The sequence below is a fragment of the Lepidochelys kempii genome, chromosome 1 (genome assembly GCF_965140265.1).
Source record: "Lepidochelys kempii isolate rLepKem1 chromosome 1, rLepKem1.hap2, whole genome shotgun sequence".
Taxonomy (NCBI): domain Eukaryota; kingdom Metazoa; phylum Chordata; order Testudines; family Cheloniidae; genus Lepidochelys; species Lepidochelys kempii.
The window spans coordinates 95,143,785-95,166,667 of NC_133256.1; the positions used below are offsets into that span (position 1 = coordinate 95,143,785).

General features: G+C 41.2%; 1 protein-coding gene across 3 annotated transcripts in view; it reads right to left on the reverse strand.

Moving 5' to 3' along the window:
- The window catches only part of TGDS (TDP-glucose 4,6-dehydratase), a 35,656-nt gene extending 12,773 nt beyond the window's left edge, over positions 1 to 22,883 (reverse strand). Inside the window, exons 1-5 of one of the 3 annotated variants that reach the window (XM_073347731.1) lie at positions 22,752 to 22,883; positions 13,402 to 13,468; positions 11,168 to 11,236; positions 6,370 to 6,460; positions 3,310 to 3,452 (exon numbers count right to left, since the gene is read on the reverse strand). In XM_073347731.1, coding sequence (XP_073203832.1) covers positions 3,310 to 3,452; positions 6,370 to 6,460; positions 11,168 to 11,236; positions 13,402 to 13,468; positions 22,752 to 22,840 — 459 coding nt within the window. In that variant the 5' untranslated portion in view covers positions 22,841 to 22,883. The other 2 variants (XM_073347723.1, XM_073347740.1) reach the window with 2 other exon arrangements.

The window sequence follows — 22,883 nt, forward strand, 5'->3', positions numbered from 1 at the left end:
TCTCTCTAGTCAAAAATTATCTGAATCCTCTTTGCCAGTCAAACAGTATTTTGAATGGACTCCCCCAGACAGTTACATCAAGCCCAGGGCAATCAGCAGCCAGCCACCTACCTCATGAGGCCAAAGCAGAAACACTGAGACCTTCACCTCATGGTGATCAGCACATCAGTGGTCAATTAATCCTTCACTATCTATGAACTTTTCATCAAAAAGTCACCTGCTCTTTTATGCATCACAAACATTTGGCTGACACTGCAGGCCCAGTGTCGGTTCACCTCACCCCTTGAGGCTACTCTAACAACACAGGCCTAAGGAGAACAAATCCACAAGCATCGTAGCCATTCTATTCCCTTGTGGGCTCAGATGCAAGAAGAATTCACTCAAAATAGAATCAACGGAGCTAGTCCACTTAACCTACAACTGGCATTTTATTAATCTACAGACCTTCAGATGTCCAAATTTTAGGCTATGCCTACACTGCACTTTCATCGGTAAAACTTTTGTTGGTCGGGGTGTGAAAAAAAACACACCCGACGGACAAAAGTTTTACAGACGAAAACTGCTGATGTGGAGCGCTCTCCTGCGGACAAAGAGTGGCTACTCTGTGTACCTTACAGTGGCACTGCTGTTGTGGCACAGCTGTGCTCCTGTAAAGTGTGCAGTATAAACATAGCCTTAGTAAAGGAACTGACTGAGGTTCTGTCTGATATGGTGATGAAATTCACACCACTTATCATGGGAAAACTTTAAAATCCACACGATCAATGGCACAAAACCTCCTACCCAATCTCTCTACTTTCTTGAAGGCAATCTCCAGACCCACACACAGCTATACCCCAGACTGGATGAGTTCTTTAGAGCAACATACCTCTGCGATCCCAGTGGGGTCTGCTGCAATTTAGAAGCAATTGGTACTGAAAAAGACTCTCTTATCACTAATTTGCTACGATGCGTAACCTTACAAATTGGTAGATTTGAGATGAGAACCTCTTAGTTAGCTGGATATAGATCCAAAGTAGGCCATATAAAATTCTTTAGTGCAAGAACATAACAGCGGCCATACTGGGTCAGACCAAAGGTCCATCTAGCTCAGTATCCTGTCTTCCGACATTAACCAATGCCAGGTGCCCCGAGAACAGAACAGGTAATCATCAAGTGATCCATCCCGTTGCTCATTCCTAGCTTCTGGAAAACAGGGACACCATCCGTGACTATCCTGGCTAATAGCCATTGATGGACCTATCCTTCATGAACGTATCTAGTTCTTTTTTTAACCCTGTTATAGTTTTGGCCTTCACAACATCCTCTGGCAGAGAGTTCCACAGATTGACTGAGTGTTGTGTGGAAAAACTACTTCCTTTTGTTTTAAACCTGCTGCCTATTAATTTCATTTGGTGACCCCTTCGTTCTTGTGTTATGAGTAGGAGTAAATAACACTTCCTTATTTACTTTCTCTATACCACTCATGATTGTATAGACCTCAATCATATCCTCCCTTAGTCGTCTCTTTTCCAAACTGAAAAGTCCCAGTCTTATTAATCTCGCCTCATATGGATGCCCTTCAATACCCTAATCATTTTTGTTGTCCTTTTCTGTACCTTTTCCAATCCCAGTAAATCTTTTTTGAAATGGGGCAACCACATCTGCATGCAGTATTCAAGATGTGAGCGTACCATGGATTTATATAGCAGCAATATGATATTTTCTGTCTTATTATCTATCCCTTTCTTAATGATTCCCAGCATTCTGCTTGCTTTTTTGATTGCCTCTGCACATTGTGATGTTTTCAGAGAACCATCCATAATGACTCCAAGATCTCTTTCTTGAATGGTAACAGCTAATTTATACCCCATCATTTTATATGTGTAGTTGGGATTATGTTTTCCAATGTGCATTACTTTATGTTTGTCAACAATGAATTTCATCTGCCATTTTGTTGTCCAGTCACCCAGTTTTGTGAGATCCTTTTGTAGCTCTTTGCAGTCTGCCTGGGACTTAAACTATCTTGTTAAGTTTTGTATCATCTGCAAATTTTACCACTTTTATCAAAATTTTGTATCATCTGCACATCACCTCACTATTTATCCCTTTTTCCAGATCATTTATGAGAGGACCTTCCCTCTTATCCCATGACTGCTTACTTTGCTTAGGAACCTTTGGTGAGGGACCTTGTTAAAGGCTTTTTGAAAATCTAAGTACACTATATCCACTGGATCCCCCTTGTTCACATGCTTGTTGACCCCCTCAAAGAGTTCTAGTAGATTGGCGAGGCATGATTTCCCTTTACTAAACCATGTTGACCCTCCCCCAACAAATTATGTTTATCTGTGTGTCTTAACAATTTTGGGATTAATCTATGAGAAATAGTATTCCTTTTCTCTTTCTTTTAATCAAAGTGGGCTTAAGTTGTACAATTCTCCCTGCTGATTAAAAAAGAAGTTGTGAATGGGTAGTAATCAGTAAGGTTTCGCCGCAATACTGAGAAGTAGTTATCGCCATTACTTTTTGCACTGATGAAGGAATCACTGCCACAAACTGTCAAACAAGGCTATGTCTTTCCTTATTTACAAAATGCCCAAAAGCGTGTTTGGTATTTTAGGGCTTTTCTACATGGCAAGTTATTGTGCTGCAACCCACGGTGTGAATCTACAGTGCACTAGATTGCTGCAGTAACATCACACAGTAACATCCTCTGTTGTCACAGCTACAGCTCAGTGAATGTCCAGGGGTGCAGCTTGACATACTACTACTTGAAAGCGTAGTTCGCCAAACCATGCAGATTTACACCCGGGTTTGCCACACAGTAACTTACCATGTACACAAGCTCTTAAATATATAGCAAAACAAGTTCCTGCCACATAAAGCTTACATTCTAAGTAGACAACACACAAAGAATGCCAGAAAGAACAAAATGTTCTTTAAATAAAGACAGGCTCTAAAGCACCCTGGGCAGAATTTGTGACAGGACGTTCTTTCCATACCACTTAAAATGTATTTCTTCAAATGCATTTTTGTTGGTTATTTTTTTTTTTACTGTCTACCCATTGTTCTAGGCATTTTGCATTAAATGTAATGCACAAATGATAAAAGATGATGAATAAGAGACTGTTACTAAACTATGTTTTAGTAACTATCAGTACTTGTTTATAAGTTTCATCATCTTCAGGAACAGCACAGACAGTATACAATAGTTCATTCACAGAAGTCATGGGAAGTTATTAAAATCTTATTTTTTTCTGTTTGAAATCTTTAAAAATATGCATAAAACAAGCAGAGGTACAAAAAATACAGCTGTGTTTTCAAGCTCACCTCATCAATGCTACCTCCATATACTTCATCTGTGCTGACATAAATGAACTTCTCCACACTGGCTTCATATGCAGCAGTGACCAGAACATGAGTGCCATAAACATTCACATAGGTGAATTCCAGGGAACGCCAAAATGAAAGATCTACAACGGAATGAGTTTATTTTAAAATTTAATCTCACTAGGGTAGAGAATGAAAAAAAGTTTTCAATTCAGGCACTGAAGACTTTAAAAAGATGACTTGGCATAAAGAGATTAACAGTGAACCATATCATGAGGCACTGTAGAGATGAAAGTTTCTGGTGGTGTTTTAACTTGAGTTACTTGATTATAATCATGTTAATTGGCAAAGACAAATATAGACACTCCCAATATCTGCTCCAAGACAAACATTTGTACCTGGTAACAAACCATGACCAATTCCAGAGTGAACTACAACCAGGAATAAAATGTTTGCCGAATACTTATATTTGCCTTTACAGTAGTGTTAGTTAACTACTGTATATACTTGTTCAAAAGCCAAATTTTTTTTAGTAAAAAAAGGGAAGCATCAGAGAAGGGGGTCAATTTATGAACGGGTATAGAGAAGGGGAGAGGTGACACTTTTCACATCTGACCTGAGAGCAAAAAGAAAGGGCATCACCCAGTCCAAAGTCTCACAAATGACTTACAATCCAAATGTCTTGGTTTGTGAAAAGGAGTTCAGAATCCAAAAAGCCAGGTTTTCCTAATACAAGTACTACAGTTGTTCAAGGTATTGTGCATGAGGGTGGGGTGAGGGAGAGGAGGGCACTGAAGTAACCTTTTAAGGCCCAGTCTCATGAACTGACAGTGCAAGAAACAAATTTGAAGGAAATTTCCTGTCTAATGGTACAGAGGTCCCATTCTAGTCAGGATGGTCCTGTGATGCTAAACTTTAAACCTATCCCTGGACCAAAAATGAACCATGCCTGGCACCAAATACCAGTATAATTTCTTGGGGGAGAGGGAGAATGGTGTGGGAGAATGGTAAAGAGAAAAAAAAAAAGTAAAGGAATATTTTCTCTAGCTGGTAGCTTTTAAGAAAATAGGAGCTGACTAAAACTGCTCACAGTCTGGAATGTTGGTAGCAGTACCATTGGAGATGAATTACGGTGCGGAGAGCAGATAATGGTGGTCAAAAGGCATGTGAATAATGGACTTTACCATATTGATACCTTCTCTTGACAGTTCCATTGAATAATGTTAGTTCGTATTTAGGCACCTAAGTGTAGGGTTTTTTTTAAATCCTTTGGCGTCCTGCACTTTCCTGGATGTTTACATGACTCATTGATTATAAACCTCTGAAAATAGGTTTGTAATGGAAATGCTGACAGAAACGGCTGGATTATGACATTTTGATAAGTTATGTCAAGTGTAAGATGCCCCATACCATAAAAAAAAAAATATTATTTTCACAGAAAGGACACTGAATATATGAACATGAAAGCTTTATATATGCATATATACAAAAATAGAATAATAACCTAACTAAAACATATGTCTAGCAATATGCCTGTTTGCATTATAAAATAGCTTCAAATTAACATATTTTCATCTAAGATTTCTTAATTCGTAGATACGAAAACTTTATATCTACAACACAAAATCAGCTAAACAGACCAGTTTACTTAAAGGAAGCTGTACAGCCTGCCGTATATCTGTTTGCACATCACATTAATTTTAACACTGAAATTTAAAACATTTTCCTTTGTGATTTTTGGAGAGCAAAGTCACTGATGGTGTCCTCAAATTATAAGCTATGGAGTTTGTCACTTTCGATGCACAGAATGCTTGGGTGGATAGATGTCTGCCTAGAAAATGCTGCAAGAAAAGCTCTCTTCGTGTTCACTTCTCTAGCCTCTGTCTCCTCCAGGACTATTAATTAATCTCGAGTAAACACCTCGGACACACAGTGATAACAAGCTATATGCGCGAAAGAAAAAGAATTTACCAGAAAAGAGAGACTGGTAATCTCTAGACAGGCATTGAGAAAGTGAGAAAAGCTAGCCTATATTCAAGCAAATATAACGAATATCATAGCCTATTAAAGCCTATAAATCATATATGCACATAGTTTGAAATAACTTGCTCAGCAAGTACTCAGAATATTTTGATATATAAGTATATCTTCCTTCACTTCTCTCAAAACCCTCTATCTTTTTGTCAGCACTCTGATATTTACTGTGAGGGTTCTTGAAACTGACAGAGGGAAGCCAACACAAATTTATCCTCAAGAGCCACTCGACCCAAGTCCATAAGAGATCACCTGCAAATTCAATCACGTGAAGCATGAATAGCGCATAAAGCAGAAAGCGGTGTGCCCTAAAATACACAACAGTATGTATGAAAAGATCAAAAGAAGAAAGAACACACTAACTCTTAAGAAAACTTAGAAAAACAGGAATGAAGGCACTATATGACTGAGCGTGCTGTACTGTAAACAAAAGATGGAGGCCTTCCAGCTATTACCAGCCAAGGGGGACAGTATACGAGAAGCAGCTGGCCAACAAAATGCTGCCTTAGGAGACTGACAGCAGACTTACTCATAAAAATACTAATTTTATAAGTGCAATTATTGTTTTTCTTCCCCTCATCCGGGCCTCCCACCTGTCAATAACAAACAATTAGTGAAGGGTAACAGAGGTCAAGGGTATTTGTGTAGCCAGATGTGTATATTTGTCATATTTGAAAGAAAGTGTCTATATTTAGAGAGAATTTCCTTTTCCCCCACCATCTCCTTTATTTATCAGCCAATTTTGATAACATTTGAAATGGAGTCAGTTTTTTCTTTTTTAGAGGCCCCTCATATTGTGAGGCCCTAAGCTGTATCTTAGTTATCTTATGCCTTAATCCGGCCTTGCTGACAGACCCTGAGCCTTAACGATGCTACTTGGTGTTGCTATAATAAATAGACAATTATCATCCTTTAGTTTAATATGAAGTGACAGGAATGAAAACAGCATCAATATGAATAGGTTACTTATTTCAAACAAAACAACCTAGAAGATTTATTACAATAACCACATGCAACAATGCTCACCTACGTGGGTTTGTGCTGCAAAATGTAGTACTATATCAATTTTCTCAGTTTCAAAAAGTAGTTTTATAAAATGGGGTTCACAGATGTCACCCTAAAGAGAAAAACAATTAGATTAAAAACAAAGATAGCAATCCAAGTCAGCTTTTAATAATGGAGTCACGACTCTTAACTCTACCAAGTTTTATCTATAGTGTGAAAACAGCATGTAGTCTGTTTTGTTCATTTTATCCATGACTTGATGCAGGACTGCATTCCTGTTGATTACTTGTAATACTACCATGTCAGTCCATATTTATTGAATAGCTTATTTTTAAAAAAACATAGTACACAAGAATCAAAAAGAGCTAAGCACTTACATACAAGTGGGACTACCTCAATAAGTAAATGCTCACCAGCATGAGTAAGGGCTTTACAAATTTGGCTTAGAGTTATGAAGAATGTACCCTTTGGCATTGCCGTCTATCACTGTAAAATATACTAGAAGTCTTCTCCCCCTCCAGACTCTCTGCCTGCCCTGAATTAACGCTCTTAAATTATAGTTGGAAATTTTTAACTCAAAAACTTCCTTTTTCATGAGATAGAAATATGTATTTTTTCTGAAGAGGGTGAAGGGAATGGGGAGCCGTGAGATGAACAATTCCGTTTCAGCTAGTACGGTTTCTCTTCCCTCACACCAAATTCTCATTTTGGATGGAAACATATTCTACTGGCAGTTGCATCAACATACTCCTAACCCACTCTTCAAATAGCAAGGCAAATAGCTGTGTCAGTCGCCTAATTAGGTCAGCAAGATGTACAAATTGGGCAGTGTGTAATACCCTATAACACAACTACTGTTAATCTATAAACATAAAATCATAGGGGAAGTACTCTGTTGATACTTACAATAAGCTATTACATAAAATAAATTACCAAATCATGTCCAAGTGTCATTCAGTTGTTCCCTCAACACATTTTATAGCTAAAGAAATAAAATACTGTGTAACCCTCATACTTGCAGTCAAACTAGCCATACTCTTAAAATAGCAGAAATGTTACTTTAAACATAAAATGACCAGTTAATTTAACCTATACTCATTAACTGAATAAAGTTCATATTAAAAAGCCACAATCTCATGAGGGGAGGGGGGAATTCAAACCAACAGCCTCCTTGTCAGAACCTGTTGGTGATGATAAAAGAAGGATATTCTTAAATTTTAGAACTAGCTGCAGTCAATGTTAAAATAGTTTTTAAATTACACAGAACAAATATTAAGTGAATTAGCAATGGCAAGAGACACTACGTTTATTAGAGAAAACTGCAAAAATTACATCTTTGAAATTATCTAATTAGTTTACTTCAGCACTTACACTTCGAAGTTAATGTGCATTTTCATGAATTGGAATGTGAACTATCACAAAAACAGCAAGTGAAAAAACTCTCCCCTAAAACAATCTTCGTGAAGCCAGAATTCATAGGCTAAGCCACAGGGTCAAAAGTTCTGTTATTTTAAAGAATAAGTCAGTTAACAGAAAATTAAAACAGCCCATAGGAAAAAAGTAAAGTCTTCAAAAGAGCAAGCAAAAGCACTGCTAAAAACAAAGAAAAGAATCACATATCTAATTTTTTTAAAAAGTGATTCAAAAACTATACTTTCCTGTAGTTTATGCATTAATAGAGAACAAACTATAGCTACCTCTAAAAATGAGGAAATAGAAATGTACTTCATGCTTTTCAAGCAAGGTTCTCCAATATATTCAGAATCATATTTGATTTTTAAATCTCAGGATTAATTTATGTACATTACCCATTAAATATGAAGCTAAATTATCACCACTTGAAATTTTATAAACATCTCCTATACTAATATTCAAGCTACTTACAAGTTTTAGCTATACTATACATAAACCATAAAGATGTTATGAATAATTAGTGAACGAACAGTGACACCTACTGGCTTTAAAAAAAGAAAGATGAACTGAACTGAAGATCATTCTAGGATCCAGTTCATAGTTTTCAGAACTGGCTGGCAATAGTTCCAATAATATAACTATTCTGTATAACTACACAGGCAAAGGTGTTAGTTTACCTTTGCTCAAAATACTACACACCAAAACACACACTAGGGAAACATTAGGTTGACATTTTCCCATTTCTCCACCTCAAAGCTAACACACACTAGTAAATGTTCTTTAAACAGCATCAGCATTATTTAGCCTTTGCTACTAAAGGTTCACAGATTTTGACAACTCTACTGTAGGTTGCTGAGTTCCCATTTTTACGGAAACCAGTGCGTTTTCAAAAAGTCGATGAAGGATTTAAAATAATGTGTGTTCCTTATTCTACCTCCAGAGAAATACACCCTTGAGTCATCAAAATTTCAGTAATTTTCAGTGGGGAATGCTGAACAATGCTAATACTCTTAAAATTATACACATATATTAGAACCTGCAGGCTTTTGGTTTTGGTCCTTGCAATGCATAGCGCATAATACTTGGTATAACTAAATACTTTGTAGTATGCTCTCATAATCTTAAAATATATCACCAGCTCAATTATTTTTTACATTAACATTCTTCCCAGTTTCAGAAGCACTTTACAAACATCAGCTAACTAATCCACACAACACCCTTGTGAGGTGTGTAATGAAGTATTATCCCCATTTTACAAAAGAGGAAGCTGAGGCATGTAAGATTTAAGTAACTTGCAGAACAATCCCCCTCATCTGTCAGGGAAAAGAAGCTCTTTACTACACCAGTATATTGTTTTTAAAAGAAGAGGGGACACCATCTAACCTAATTTTATCTGAAGAAACAGCAGGAGAAACCCTAATGGTAGGGCTTGTCTATATATAGGAAAGTTATTAGGTATAAATTGCCTCATGTCCACACACACTGGGTTTTTTTAACCTTATCTGGCATCTTATCCCACTTTAATTAATCCTCTTTGGAAGATACGCAACTATTTTGGAGTGAGTTATACTGGAATATGGTTTGTATGGACCCTTCCCTATTTCAGATTAACCATACCACTTCTGGAAGTCCTTCCACTGCCATCCCACAGTGCACTGTTTCACATTTAGGTCAGCCTGTTTACCTGTATGCTTTCTACTGCTCTGGGATCATCTTGACTGGATGTCACCATCCTGTTTAAATACTAGCATGTTCCCAGGTACACCCCTTTGTGATTCCAGATCATGGCAAGCTCATACACATGAAGTTACATACCTATTACATCAGCAGCCATGCCACATTCACATCCTCGACTTTGGCTCCCTGACCAGCTGGAACATTTTGCAGAGGCACCGTCTCTTGCTGTTCACAATGTTAACAAAGTAGCTCCTTTCTCCTATCTAAGCCCCCAGTAAGCCGTCATAAACCAGGTAAGCTGAGTCTCCCAGAATGACAGGGGAATCACACCAACATTCACGTTCATAGTGGTCTTGGGAGCAAGCGTCCCATTTTTCCTTGCATAAAACAATGCTGAGTTTCTGAAGTTCCTAGCATCACAGATTCCCACAATATCCCATATTAACCCTGGTTGCCCTTCCATAGTGATCAGCCAGGTCTTGCAGCATCCTGGTGAAATACACTTTTCTCCGAATGAACTCAGAGGTCTGGTTTTGGGGACAAAGACTGGACACCTGGGTCCCATCAATGACCCCAATACAATTCGAAACGCCACTGTGCAAATCCACCATCAATAACTTTCTATGGTGTGTCCAGGTTCTATGATCAGCCAGCAGCATCTGCTCTACAGCAGCATAGACCTCCATGACAACAACCCAACCACCTGATCTACCAACACCAAACTAGTTATAGCAAAAAACAGCATACCAAAGAAACTCCCCCATTCAGAAAAGCCCCTAGTCACAGAAGTTCAGGATTCATGTCTGTGTTCTCATCTTGAATTTCCACTTCAATACTCATAACTAATGCACATACAAGGTCATTCTGCTGTCTACACTTGCACTCATTCCCTGGAATCTATATCATGCCATCCTATAACCAGGCATTGTATCAGTCTGACTAGGGAAGCGGTATGAAATTGGGTTTAAACTGGTAACCTTTATAAAAGCTGTAAATACCACTTCTTCAGCAATGCCACATGCCTCCTTAGCCGTCATGCCTCTCAACTCATAGCATTTCACGTGTTTACACTTACGTTACTAAACTGAATATCTGAACAGTGGGAAAGAGGAAGCCAGAGGATAAACAGGCATTTAAGGCTTCTAAACGGGCAGGCTATGTTTAAACACACATTTGTGAAATCTTCCAAGTACAGTTGAGACTTTGAGTCATGGAACAGATAACATTACCAGCAGATCAACAAGCGCACAGGAATTGACATAATAGAACATACTAGCAGCCCATATAATTCAGTATTCTGCTCTGGCAGTGGTCTGTATTTGATACTCCAAAGTACAGTTATTCATAAAGTTAGCTCAAAAGTTAGGAGAGTAAAACAAAGATCACTCCATTATGATGCAGAGGCTTGATTAAATTCTAACCTTTAGTCTATAATTATGTCTTTCAGTTTTTGAGGGGTTATGCCATGCGTTGGTGGCATATACTTTTGGATTACAGCAACTGTATCAGAAGTATGCAGTAATATGCCATGTTCACACCCATATACACATGGCCAAAAGTGGAAGTTATATAGTGTAACCAAAAGCAGAAGCCATAGTTCCATGAGAAGAAAATGACGGAGATTCCCAAATCAGGTCTCAGTTCTGCAGAAGCCCAGATATAAAAGCCTGTCCAACTTCAGATTTTACAACCATAACTTGCTAGTTTGCTACTAAAAAGTCTGCCATACCTGGATAAACTTGTAGTTTTGCTTCTCAGAAATGGTTTCAAGATTCTTCAAGCTTGCACAATAGTCCAGCTTAAGAAAAAAAACCAAAACAGAATATTACTATGAAGAGGAGTTTTCTTTAAAGATTCTATATTAGATTCTGCTTATTTACTAACTGAGCAAGTCTCTAATTAACAGTCTTGAGGAGAAGGTGCTAAACTATTGTTTAAAATAAATCTGCAGAGGTCAACTTCTCTGTTTAAAAGGTGTATTGTGTCATTATATGGTGATTGACAAATCTAGCAATAATCAATTAAATAAAATCTGAGAATCCTAGTCCCCCAGAATTGATCCATCTGCCCACACTTACTTTGTTGACAACATAACTCTCGGATATCATTTGGTAGCCAAAACAGATGATTATTAGATGGGGAAATAAAAATGAGAAACAGTTAAGTCTTCCAAAACAGAGCCATTTTCATATGAATGCTCTGTAATAGAGTGTGTGGAAGGAATTTATGGAAGTTGTCAGCTGAGCTGTCTCTAAATGAGATTTTTCCTCACAATCTTTCAGACATAATCTGCTTTCAAAAAGTTGCTGAAAACTAGATTAATTCACTGAAGATTTGAAAAGACCTTGTCATTATTCCATGGATACATCATTAACAAGTCACAAGTTGTGTACTCAACTTTGTGCACAATTCTTTGAGGTATGTAAACAGGTTTATAATGTAACTGCATAATATCATAACTCCAAGGCCAATTAGCGACCTCAAGTATTTTTAGGCAAAGGAGCACAGAAAGTATTGTGACCAGCCAAAACACTCAACTCTTTGTGCTTTATATAAGAACCACTTGGGTGCACTGGGACACAAAAAGGTTTAAATATTTTAAAAATCCTATTTTGTCTAGTATTTATTAACGAACTGCCCTTAAATCTTCTGGAGGGACTGCTCGATCCCCATACTCTCAGGGCACAAACCAGTGGCATTACTGTTAGCGAGACGCCCTCCGTAGCACCTCAGTACTTAGTTACATTGGGATTTTCACATAAAGCAGGACTAAAACACTTCTGTTTTATGCTTCAATTGAAAACAGTCTAAAAGTTTAGACACAATCTCTCACGGGTCCTCTAATTTTCAATAATTTTGGGGTAAAATATTAAATTTTGGCAGAGGAAACATTTGAAAGTGATCCTCTTTTTAAAAATTCCCAAACTCGTTTTTTCACCCTGTAGAGACAACATTATAGATTCTGATTCTAACAATACATACATGATTAAGCATCTGCTACAGTGGGATTACTCACATGAGTAAAGTTAAGCTTCTGTACCAGTATTTTCAGGATTGGGCCAGACTTTGCTAGGACACATGCTGTTGTGGTTGGTTATATTATGAAGTGGAAAAGAGTTTGTTGTGAAGGTGAAGAGTCTTTGAAACTTTTGCTCTAAGGATTACCTTACCTGGAGATTTTCAGTGATTGTGTTTTATGGGATCTGCAGTTGAGCAATCGCTACTCTAATCCAATGACTCTCAGCCTTTCCAGAATACCGTACCCCTTTCATGAGTCTGATTTGTCTTGCATACCTCCAATTACACCTCACTTAAAAAAACACTTGCTTACAAAATAAAACATAAAAATACAAGCACACTATTACTGAAAAATTGATTACTTTCCCATTTTTACCATACAATTATAAAATAAATCAATTTCCACATAAATATTGTACTTACATTTTAGTGTATAGTATATCGAGTAATTAAACAAGTCTCTCAGAAATTTTAGTTTGTACTGACTTTGCTAGTGCTTTTTATGTAGCCTGTTGTAAAACTAGGCAAACATCTAGATGAGTTGATGTACCCCCTAGAAGGCCTCTGCATACCCCTGATTGAGAATCACTGTCTAACCAAATAAGTTGTCTGGAGTAGGAGTTTCAAACCCACTGTAGAAAGCATGACATGGCTGAGAAGCGGATTTGAAACTCATGGCTACTCCAAAAAAACCCACCTTTGTTTGTTAGAGTTAATATATGTGAAACAAAGAACATGTTAGCAGAACTGAGGTGGGCTTTGAGAATTGGGCTTTGGATCAGGCCCTAAATTAGCACATAAAACGTGCCAACTCTGAATTTTAAAAAATTCAAGGTCTAATGTAAAACTTTCCATATCAAGCAAACTTTCAACATATTGTATATTAACTGATGCATATTATTTCACATTTCTTTAGAGAGAAAAAAAAGAACACAAAAAACGTACCTTATCTAGATTTATAATCAGATAGTTTGGATAGTTTTCTACAAGAGACACAACCACATGTGATGCACTGCCGGTTTAAAAAAAGAATAATCCTGTTTTAAATTACGATTATAGAGAGAACTTTAGGATATCAGATGCCTACAGACAAAACCCTAATTGACACAAAAATACACTGATTTTTTTTTTAATTTGCTACTGTTTCTTTTTTTAATCTGTTTAATAAGCATGTAATGTTAGTGAATTAAAAGCTAGAGAAATAATTTTATTCTATAATTAAAGTTCTGATTTTCTAGCCACTTCCCCTGCCCCCCCCAAAAAATCAATAAAATCATCTCATTTGTTCAATTTCAGAGTTTTCTAACAAACTGTATAAACCACATATCAGCATATCTTTGACCTCAATTGTGCATATACTTATACATGGCTTTAAAATTTACAGGTGTGTGGTTCCACTGCACAGATAAAAAAATGACTGTTTGCAAGACTGACATCTGTGTAACCTTAAGCCAGCTCAAACATTTTTTTTTTTTTTTTTTAAAGAGCTGATCCATCCTGGGCCACACCAATAGTCCCAATGATCTGTGCTTCAATACTGAGCTGTGAACCCCCACATTTGTTTTCACTTACCGTGGTTCTGTTCATACATTACATTCGTTTCTACACCTAAGCATATTTCAGAATTTGTTTTTTTGCATTTCTCTCTGCACCTCAATTGACCAATTAAGGTAGAGAGAGAAATGCATCACACATGGAGCCCCATTCATCTGGTTAGCAAATCTAGGAGCTTCAGACACTTCTGGAGGATGGGGGCACAAAGAGCCCCAACATAGAGAGAAGGGGGAAATGGGCAACTTGCATACCATTTCTCCCCCCAAGCTCCCTGTGGACCATCCTCACAGCCCATCTATTTCAGGGATTCTTGTCAATTCTGCCCACCCACCCCCATCAAGGGGCTCTGTATGCCACTCCCATATCTCCCTCCACCATACTATTGTCCTTCATTCTCCCTCCAAGCCAGGGGCCGTGTGTCCCTCCTTCCCCTCTGTGCTCATACTACAGTACTCCATTCTCTACCCAATCCCCTATGCCAGGGGGTCCATGTGCCTCCCATTCCTTCCATGCAAGGGTCCCTCACTCTCTTTGCCATGTCCTTTCTTCTCCATGGCTCCCCAACATTCTTATTTCTTTTATTTCTGTCTTGAAGATAAGTAATTGAGGTTGTCAACACTTAAAATATTAGGAGGATGAACAGAGCTGAGATGGGGCATATTATGCTGGAAGGTGTTCACGGCTTTGATTAACCAGTTCTTTGATCTACAGATCATATCTCTGAGGTTCTATTGTAACTAAAACTTCAGGAATGGAGGTTCTTAATAACTCTGAACAAACATCATGGTGGTTCTTTCAAAAGTTTACAACTGAACATTGACTTAATACAACTTTGAAACTTTACTATGCAAAAGAAAAAAGCTGCTTTTAACCATCTTAATTTAAATGAAACAAGCACAGAAAGTTTCCTTACCTTGTCCAATTTTTTTTTAAACTTTCCTTTTTTAAAATAATTTACGTTTAACACAGTACTGTACTGCATTTACATTTTTTTAAATTTTTTTTTTGTCTTTGCTGCTGTCTGATTGTGTAGTTCTGATTCCAAATGAGGTGTGTATGGGGCCGGTCACTTCGTAACTCTGAACTGTAACCACTGTACTGAAATTGCTAATTTTGCTATCCAGACACAAGGAGTGCTTACGTGTCCTCCATTTCTCCCTTCCAGTTTTCTGATTTTCACCAAAAAGCAAAGGATTCTGCCCACTGATACTTGAAACATTCCTTGAAATTTTGGAATTGATTGAATACAGCATTTAAAAGTATCACCTATGTGGCAGGCTTGAACTTACTAGCTTCTAAGAGCCCTGTGTACGAGAGTTCAAAACCCAGGGTCCCTGACACTCAGGTCTTACTCATGTGTACAAGGGAATGATGAGGAATAAACTCCATCACCTCTCTTTTATGAGGCAAGATTAAAAAGACTGGGACTTTTCAGTTTGGAAGACAACTAAGGAGGGGATACAACAGAGATCCATAAAATCGTGAATGGTGCCAAGAAAGTGAATAAGGAAGTGTTATTTACTCCTTCACATAAGCAACATATTTAAAACAAAATTAACTTCTTCACTTAATGCACAGCCTGTGGAACTCATTGCCAGGTGTGGTTGTGATGGCCAAAACTATAATTGGGTTCAAAACAGAATTAGATAAGTTCATGGAGGATAGGTTCATCAATGGCTATTAGTCAAGGTGGTCAGGGATGCAACCCATGCGCTAGATGTCCCTAAGCTTCTGAATACTAGAAGCTGGGAGTGGATGACAGGGAATGGATCACTTGGTAATTGCCCTGTTCTGTTAATTCCCTCTGAAACACCTAGTATCAGGCACTATCAGAAGACGGTATACAGGGCTAGATGGACCATTGATTTGACCCAGTATGCCTATTCCTATACACAAACAGAAATGTCATGGAATATACCTCGCTTTGCTTGGCTAATCAACCTAGCTTAACAGATAGAATCATAGAATATCAGGGTTGGAAGGTCATCTAGTCCAACCCCCTGCTCAAAGCAGGGCCTAATCCCCAACTACATCATGCCAGCCAGGGCTTTATCAAGCCTGACTTTAAAAACCTCTAAGAAAGGAGATTCCACCACCTCCCCAGGAACCCATTCCAGTGCTTCACCACCCTCCTAGTGAAAAACTTTTTCCTAATATCCAACCTAAACTTCCCCCACTGCAACTTGAGACCATTACTCCTTGTTCTGTCATCTGTTACCACTGAGAACAGTCTAGATCCATCCTCTTTGGAACCCCCTTTCAGGTATTTGAAAGCAGCTATCAAATCCCCCCTCATTCTTCTCTTCTGCAGACTAATCAATCCCAGTTCCCTCAGCCTCTCCTCATAAGGCATGTGCTCCAGCCCCCAATCATTTTTGTTGCCCTCCGCTGGACTCTTTCCAATTTTTCCACATCCTTCTTGTGGTGTGGGGCCCACAACTGGACACAGTACTCCAGAGGATCCTCACCAATGCCGAATAGAGGGGAATGATCACATCCCTCGATCTGCTGGCAATGCCCCTACTTATACAGCCCAAAATGTTGTTAGCCTTCTTGGCAACAAGGGCACACTGTTGACTCATATCCAGCTTCTCATCCACCGTAACCCCTAGGTCCTTTTCTGTAGGACTAGTGCCTACCCACTCAATCCCTAGTCTGTAGCAGTGCATGGGATTCTTCCATCCTAAGTGAAGGACTCTGCACTTGTCCTTGTTGAACCTCATCAGATTTCTTTTGGCCCAATCCTCTAGTTTGTCTAGGTCCCTCTGTATCCCCCTCCAGCGTACCTACCACTCCTCCTAGTTTAGTGTCATCTGCAAACTTGCTGAGGGTGCAATCCACGCCATCGTCTAGATCATTAAGATATTGAACAAAACCAGCCCCAGGACTGACCCTTGGAGCACTCCACTTGATCCCGGCTGCCAACTAGACATGGAGCCATTGATCACTACCCATTGAGCCCAATGATCTAGCCAGCTTTCTATCCACCTTATAGTCCATTTATCCAGCCCATACTACTTTAACTTGCTGGCAAGAATATTGTGGGAGACTGTATCAAAAGCTTTGCTAAAGTCAAGGAATAAGACGTCCACTGCTTTCTCCTCATCCACAGACCCAGTTATCCCACCATAGGTTAGTCAGGCATGACTTGCCCTTGGTGAATCCATGCTGATTGTTCCTGATCACTGTCTTCATTTCAAAGTGCTTGAAAATTGATTCCTTGAGGATCTGACCCATGATTTTCCCATGGACTGAGGTGAGGCTGACTGGCCTGTAGTTCCCCGGATCCTCCTTGTTCCCTTTTTTAAAGATGGGAACTATATTAGCTTTTTTCCATTCATCTGGGACCTCGCCCGATCGCCATGAGTTTTCAAAGGTAATGGCCAATGGCTCTGCGATCACATCCGCCAACTCCTTTAGCACTCTCGGATGCAGTGCATCCAGCCCCATGGACTTGTGCTCGTCCAGCTTTTCTAAATAGTCCTGAACCACTTCTTTCTCCACAGAGGGCTGGTCACCTCCTCCCCATACTGTGCTGCCCAGTGCAGTAGTCTGGGAGCTGACCCTGGTCTTAGAATCATAGAATCATAGAATATCAGGGTTGGAAGGGACCCCAGAAGGTCATCTAGTCCAACCCCCTGCTCAAAGCAGGACCAATTCCCAGTTAAATCATCCCAGCCAGGGCTTTGTCAAGCCTGACCTTAAAAACCTCTAAGGAAGGAGATTCTACCACCTCCCTAGGTAACGCATTCCAGTGTTTCACCACCCTCTTAGTGAAAAAGTTTTTCCTAATATCCAATCTAAACCTCCCCCACTGCAACTTGAGACCATTACTCCTCGTTCTGTCATCTGCTACCATTGAGAACAGTCTAGAGCCATCCTCTTTGGAACCCCCTTTCAGGTAGTTGAAAGCAGCTATCAAATCCCCCCTCATTCTTCTCTTCTGCAGGCTAAACAATCCCAGCTCCCTCAGCCTCTCCTCATAACTCATGTGTTCCAGTCCCCTAATCATTTTTGTTGCCCTTCGCTGGACTCTCTCCAATTTATCCACATCCTTCTTGAAGTGTGGGGCCCAAAACTGGACACAGTACTCCAGATGAGGCCTCACCAATGTCGAATAGAGGGGAACGATCACGTCCCTCGATCTGCTCGCTATGCCCCTACTTATACATCCCAAAATGCCATTGGCCTTCTTGGCAACAAGGGCACACTGCTGACTCATATCCAGCTTCTCGTCCACTGTCACCCCTAGGTCCTTTTCTGCAGAACTGCTGCCTAGCCATTCGGTCCCTAGTCTGTAGCTGTGCATTGGGTTCTTCCGTCCTACGTGCAGGACCCTGCACTTATCCTTATTGAACCTCATCAGATTCCTTTTGGCCCAATCTTCCAATTGGTCTAGGTCCTTCTGTATCCTATCCCTCCCCTCCAGCGTATCTACCACTCCTCCCAGTTTAGTATCATCCGCAAATTTGCTGAGAGTGCAATCCACACCATCCTCCAGATCATTTATGAAGATATTGAATAAAACCGGCCCCAGGACCGACCCCTGGGGCACTCCACTTGATACCGGCTGCCAACTAGACATGGAGCCATTGATCACTACCCGTTGAGCCCGACAATTTAGCCAGCTTTCTACCCACCTTATGGTGCATTCATCCAGCCCATACTTCCTTAACTTGCTGACAAGAATACTATGGGAGACCGTGTCAAAAGCTTTGCTAAAGTCAAGAAACAATACATCCACTGCTTTCCCTTCATCCACAGAACCAGTAATCTCATCATAAAAGGCGATTAGATTAGTCAGGCATGACCTTCCCTTGGTGAATCCATGCTGGCTGTTCCTGATCACTTTCCTCTCATGCAAGTGCTTCAGGATTGATTCTTTGAGGACCTGCTCCATGATTTTTCCAGGGACTGAGGTGAGGCTGACTGGCCTGTAGTTCCCAGGATCTTCCTTCTTCCCTTTTTTAAAGATTGGCACTACATTAGCCTTTTTCCAGTCATCCGGGACTTCCCCGGTTCGCCACGAGTTTTCAAAGATAATGGCCAGTGGCTCTGCAATCACAGCCGCCAATTCCTTCAGCACTCTCGGATGCAACTCGTCCGGCCCCATGGACTTGTGCACGTCCAGCTTTTCTAAATAGTCCCTAACCGCCTCTATCTCCACAGAGGGCTGGCCATCTCTTCTGCATTTTGTGATGCCCAGCGCAGCAGTCTGGGAGCTGACCTTGTTAGTGAAAACAGAGGCAAAAAAAGCATTGAGTACATTAGCTTTTTCCACATCCTCTGTCACTAGGTTGCCTCCCTCATTCAGTAAGGGGCCCACACATTCCTTGGCTTTCTTCTTGTTGCCAACATACCTGAAGAAACCCTTCTTGTTACTCTTGACATCTCTGGCTAGCTGCAGCTCCAGGTGCGATTTGGCCCTCCTGATAACATTCCTACATGCCCGAGCAATATTTTTATACTCTTCCCTGGTCATATGTCCAACCTTCCACTTCTTGTAAGCTTCTTTTTTATGTTTAAGATCCGCTAGGATTTCACCATTAAGCCAAGTTGGTCGCCTGCCATATTTACTATTCTTTCGACTCATCGGGATGGTTTGTCCCTGTAACCTCAACAGGGATTCCTTGAAATACAGCCAGCTCTCCTGGACTCCTTTCCCCTTCAAGTTAGTCCCCCAGGGGATCCTGGCCATCCGTTCCCTGAGGGAGTCGAAGTCTGCTTTCCTGAAGTCCAGGGTCCGTATCCTGCTGCTTACCTTTTTTCCCTGCGTCAGGATCCTGAACTCAACCAACTCATGGTCACTGCCTCCCAGATTCCCATCCACTTTTGCTTCCCCCACTAATTCTACCCGGTTTGTGAGCAGCAGGTCAAGAAAAGCACCCCCCCTAGTTGGCTCCTCTAGCACTTGCGCCAGGAAATTGTCCCCTACGCTTTCCAAAAACTTCCTGGATTGTCTATGCACCGCTGTATTGCTCTCCCAGCAGATATCAGGAAAATTAAAGTCACCCATGAGAATCAGGGCATGCGATCTAGTAGCTTCCGTGAGCTGCCGGAAGAAAGCCTCATCCACCTCATCCCCCTGGTCCGGTGGTCTATAGCAGACTCCCACCACTACATCACTCTTGTTGCACACACTTCTAAACTTAATCCAGAGACACTCAGGTTTTTCTGCAGTTTCGTACCAGAGCTCTGAGCAGTCATACTGCTCCCTTACATACAGTGCTACTCCCCCACCTTTTCTGCCCTGCCTGTCCTTCCTGAACAGTTTATAACCATCCATGACAGTACTCCAGTCATATGAGTTATCCCACCAAGTCTCTGTTATTCCGATCACGTCATAGTTCCTTGACATCACCAGGACCTCCAGTTCTCCCTGCTTGTTTCCAAGGCTTTGTGCATTTGTATATAAGCACTTGAGATAACCTGTCTTGAAGACAGAGGCAAAAAAAGCATTGAGTACGTTAGCTTTTTCCACATCCTCTGTCACTAGGTTGCCTCCCCCATTCAATAAGGGGCCCACGCTTTCCCTGACCCTCCTCTTGTTGCTAACATACCTGAAGAAACCCTTTCTGTTACTCTTAACATCTCTCACTAGCTGCAACTCCAAGTGTTGATTTGGCCTTCCTGATTTCACTCCTGTATGCCTGAGCAATATTTTTATACTCCTCCCTGGTCATTTGTCCAGTCTTCCACTTCTTGTAATCTTCTTTTTTGTGTTTAAGATCAGCAAAGATTTCACTGTTAAGCCAAGCTGGTCGCCTGCCATATTTACTATTCTTTCTACACATCGGGATGGTTTGTTCCTGCAACCTCAATAAGGATTCTTTAAAATACAGTGAGCTCTCCTGGACTCCTTTCCCCCTCATGTTATTCTCCCAGGGGCTCCTGCCCATCAGTTCCCTGAGGGAGTCAAAGTTTGCTTTTCTGAAGTCCAGGGCTAATGTTCTGCTGCTCTCCTTTCTACCTTGTGTCAGGATCCTGAACTCAACCATCTCATGATCACTGCCTCCCAGGTTCCCATCCACTTTTGCTTCCCCTCCTAATTCTTCCCTGTTTGTGAGCAGCAGGTTGAGAAGTACAAAACACTATGTATGCACATTCTCAAATTAATAAAAACCTATTCTTACATTGATTTAGCTGAAGTCAGTCAGGAAGAGGTTTAAGCTCAATCAGTATAAACTAGCCTTTTGTCCTGCTTTAACTAATCAATTTTCAAACCAATTTAAGTTATCCTGGTGCAAGTTCTGTATTTAAGACAAAGCTATTAATTATAATAATAATAATAATAATAATAAAGGAATAAAAAAAAATTCCTAGATATTTACCTTGTCTATACTAGGCTTTGCCAGTACAGCTCTACCGGCAAACCCTCCTAGTGGACACACCACCTTCCCCAACAACATTTTTGCTAGTGTAACTGCATCTACATTAGGGCTTTTGGCACCACTGTTATGTAGTTTTGAGATGTGATTTCCCCCCTTCCCCAGTTGAAACTGACATAACTATGCCAGCAAAACTTTTAAGTGCAGACCACACCTCAGTCTTTCACAGACAGCTAACTTGATGGATCATCCTCTCCGATCTCCATTATGTGATAACTTGCATGTAAGAAATATTTAATTTATAAGATAATTAGTATAAACGGTTATCCCTCCAACTTGGTAAAGAAAGCAGAATGAGGTTTTTGCCATAAAGGGCCATTGAACTGAATAACTACTTCTGTCTGAAATTGTTTGCTTACTGCTGCTAACTAAAGCTAAGATTATGTCATGCAGGATCACAGTAGTCACAGATTCCAGACTTCCAGACACCTCCGTAACATTTTCCATTTCAGCCCCATGGCAGCAACCCCGAAACTCCAAGCCGCAGCACGGGGCAACCCCAGAGCTATGAGCCACCATGGGCAGCAGGTGCTGCACAACCCTCCCCTCTCCTTCCCTCCCCAGCAGGACTTAGGCAAGCATCCCCTTGTCAGCCCTATTGTGTCACAGTTATTTTTAGCAAAGTCAGGGACAGGTCACAGGTTTCTGTGAATTTTTGTTTATTGCTTGTGACCTGTCCCTGACTTTTACTAAACAGTGACAAAATCTTAGCCTTACTGATCACATCCAGGAGCACTATAATGGGAAACTTCCGGTTTCTTTCTACCGACCAGTTACTTACTTCATTTGACATGCTCTCTCTCTATCCCGTGTATAACCACCGCAGCCCATTTCCGAGCAGCTATCCGCCAGGGCAGAGCTGCCAGCTTCCAGGGTCAGGGCCATCACCAGCTCCCCAGCTTCAGGCGCAAAGTCTTTCACAAAGCAACCAGCGAAAGGAGGGCAACGCTGAGCGTGGGAACGTGCGGGCCCGCGGAAGCCGGCGCGGGGACTCAGCGGCAGGCGCAGCCTCTGAAGCGGCTGTTCGCGCTGGGCTGGTGCGAGCTGCCCCAGCCTGCGGTTACCTGCCCCGCTGCCAACCCGGGACTCCAGCGCTCCGGGCAGGGGCAGGCAGGCTAGGACTCCCCGGCTGTCCCGGAGGAGCAGGGGAGGCGCCCGCCCCGCCCCCGCCCGGCTCCGGCCGGCCGCACAGACAGCGAGGGGGACCCTAGCCGCCGCAGGGGGACCCGGGTCGGCAGCCCGGAGCCACCGCGGCCCAGCCCCAGGAGGCGGAGCCAGGAGCGCGGGCGGCAGCGGCGGGACAGCCCCGCCCCACTCCCAAGCGCCGCTGCCGCCGCCGCCGCCGCTACTCACATGAACCCGGCGCCGCCCGTCACCAGCAGCCGCTTGGCAAAGCCCGAAGGCCCCGCGGCAGCCCCAGGAACCCCGGCACCCGACATCATCCGCACTTTACGGCACCACCGCGGCTCGCCGTCGCTTCCTGGC